This window comes from Frankliniella occidentalis, unplaced genomic scaffold (assembly GCF_000697945.3).
Source record: "Frankliniella occidentalis isolate FOCC.00 unplaced genomic scaffold, Focc_3.1 Scaffold7, whole genome shotgun sequence".
Classification (NCBI taxonomy): Eukaryota; Metazoa; Arthropoda; class Insecta; order Thysanoptera; family Thripidae; genus Frankliniella; species Frankliniella occidentalis.
The window spans coordinates 2,812,286-2,814,022 of NW_026267137.1; the positions used below are offsets into that span (position 1 = coordinate 2,812,286).

General features: G+C 53.7%; 2 protein-coding genes across 8 annotated transcripts in view; one reads left to right on the plus strand and one right to left on the minus strand.

Annotated features, from left to right (window-relative positions):
• The window catches only part of LOC113210003 (ion transport peptide), a 189,205-nt gene that overhangs the window by 152,847 nt on the left and 34,621 nt on the right, over positions 1–1,737 (minus strand). For all 6 annotated transcript variants that reach the window (XM_052273886.1, XM_026427790.2, XM_026427789.2 and 3 more), the window contains exon 2: positions 745–1,010. In XM_052273886.1, the coding sequence (XP_052129846.1) occupies positions 745–1,010 (266 nt within the window). The remainder of the gene's footprint in view (positions 1–744; positions 1,011–1,737) is intronic.
• The window catches only part of LOC113210004 (peroxisomal leader peptide-processing protease-like), a 92,136-nt gene that overhangs the window by 10,528 nt on the left and 79,871 nt on the right, over positions 1–1,737 (plus strand). The gene's annotated exons all lie outside the window — the stretch shown is intronic.

Sequence of the window (1,737 nt, forward strand, 5' to 3'; positions counted from 1 at the left end):
ACGACGCCTCTCGGCCGACCGAAACGTTTTCAATAAGTGCGCAATAACCAACACTGCACGCGACCCTGGTGCGGACCGTCTCGAGCGAAACAGTGTGTCCTGATGATAACACCTCGTACCTCATATACATTTCAAGGCACACTCACGGTCTGCAAATGTGCTTGTGCAGAGACGAGAGACGTAGACGAGAGTTTTTATTCTTCCTAATTTTCCTGGCTGTGTTCCACGGGGCGGGGACGGCACTCGGTATCTCAGCTCCTGGTGGTCCCTCCAGCCTGTAATCTCCCTGAGGGGTACGCATTCCTGGAGAAGGTCGAAGGCCTTATCACTCGTCCTCCGTGCCCTTCCATTTTTAGCCGAGGGGGTGGGGGTGGGGTGACTTTTCTCTGGCGTCGTCCTCCTGATAACGCGCCGACTGGATCAATGAGAGACGACAAGGTGTGTGATCCTTCGGCATGCAGTCGCGTCGCTCGCTCTGCTGCTGTGATGAGGAGCCCCCTAGTACTACGGAATTTAATAGTTTTTTTAAAGAAAAGCTTAGCGTGCTTTACGTGCATTGAAAAATAAATTGGGTTAACACATTCCTTGCGGCGTGACCACTATGTGATCACGTTCCCATGATAAATCTTAGGCATTAAAAATGAGCCGCAAGGAACGTGTTAAGAGAGAATCTGTCATGTTCCAAAGAATTTTGTTTTTGCTCGTGCTCTCAAAGTAGTTGAAATATAAAGATGGGGTGCGCACCTGCATAGCGAGTGCAGCTGGGGCTCCCGGAACAGGTTGTAGCAGTCCTCGCAGATGCGGTCGAGCCTCGCGAAGATGCTCTTGTCGTAGACACCCTTGCACTGGATGTCGAAGAAGGAGCGCTTGGACAGCGGGTGGCCCAGGTGGCCCACGTGACCCGCGTAGTGGCCGAGCACCATGGCCGAGCACGGGGCGCTCACCAGGCAGCCGAGGAGCGCCACGCACGCCAACGAACACGCCCACGAGCGCGCCACTAGCGGGGGCATCTGCAACACGAGACGAGAGAGAATTAGTTTTGCGCCGTCTTAAGGGAGTGTTCCGAAACCATGGGGGTGGACAATTTGGGGGGGGGGGGTACAAATATTATGGGGTTCCAAAAGGAGCAGGATCGGCTTTCGAGTCCAAGGAGCCCCCATGATATTTGTACCCCAGAGTCCAAGGAGCCCCCATGATATTTGTACCCCGGAGTCCAAGGAGACCCCATGATATTTGTACCCCGGGGTAAAAATATCACGCGGGGTCTCCTTGGACTCCAATGACAATGACTGACCTGCGATCCTTTTGGGACCCCATAATATTTGTAACCCCCTCCTAAACTGTCCACGCGTGGTTTCTGCCGAACTGGCTAGAGAAAGGTCGCCACACATACACATCCATCCTTTCCGTTTCACGTGTTTTCATCACGTTTCGAGGGAGTGATTAAAGGGCAGTGAAAGTGGCGGGGCGGCGCGTCGCATCACCGCCGCGTGCGACGCGTTGCGTCTGTACGGCCATTAAATCATCGCGCCGGCAGAGCGGCAGGGCAGTCAGAGCGCTGCAGAGGAGCGCTCGCTGCCCAGCCGTTCAAAGTTTTTGCTCGTTGTCTTGCCCCCAGCAGCAGCGCGCGAGCCATTGTGCCTTCCGTTCCAACCAGTTGAAATAAAGCGGGTATTATATACGAAAGGAGAGGGTAAAAAAAAAGTTTGTACGCAAATACCTTAACAATCTTATAAA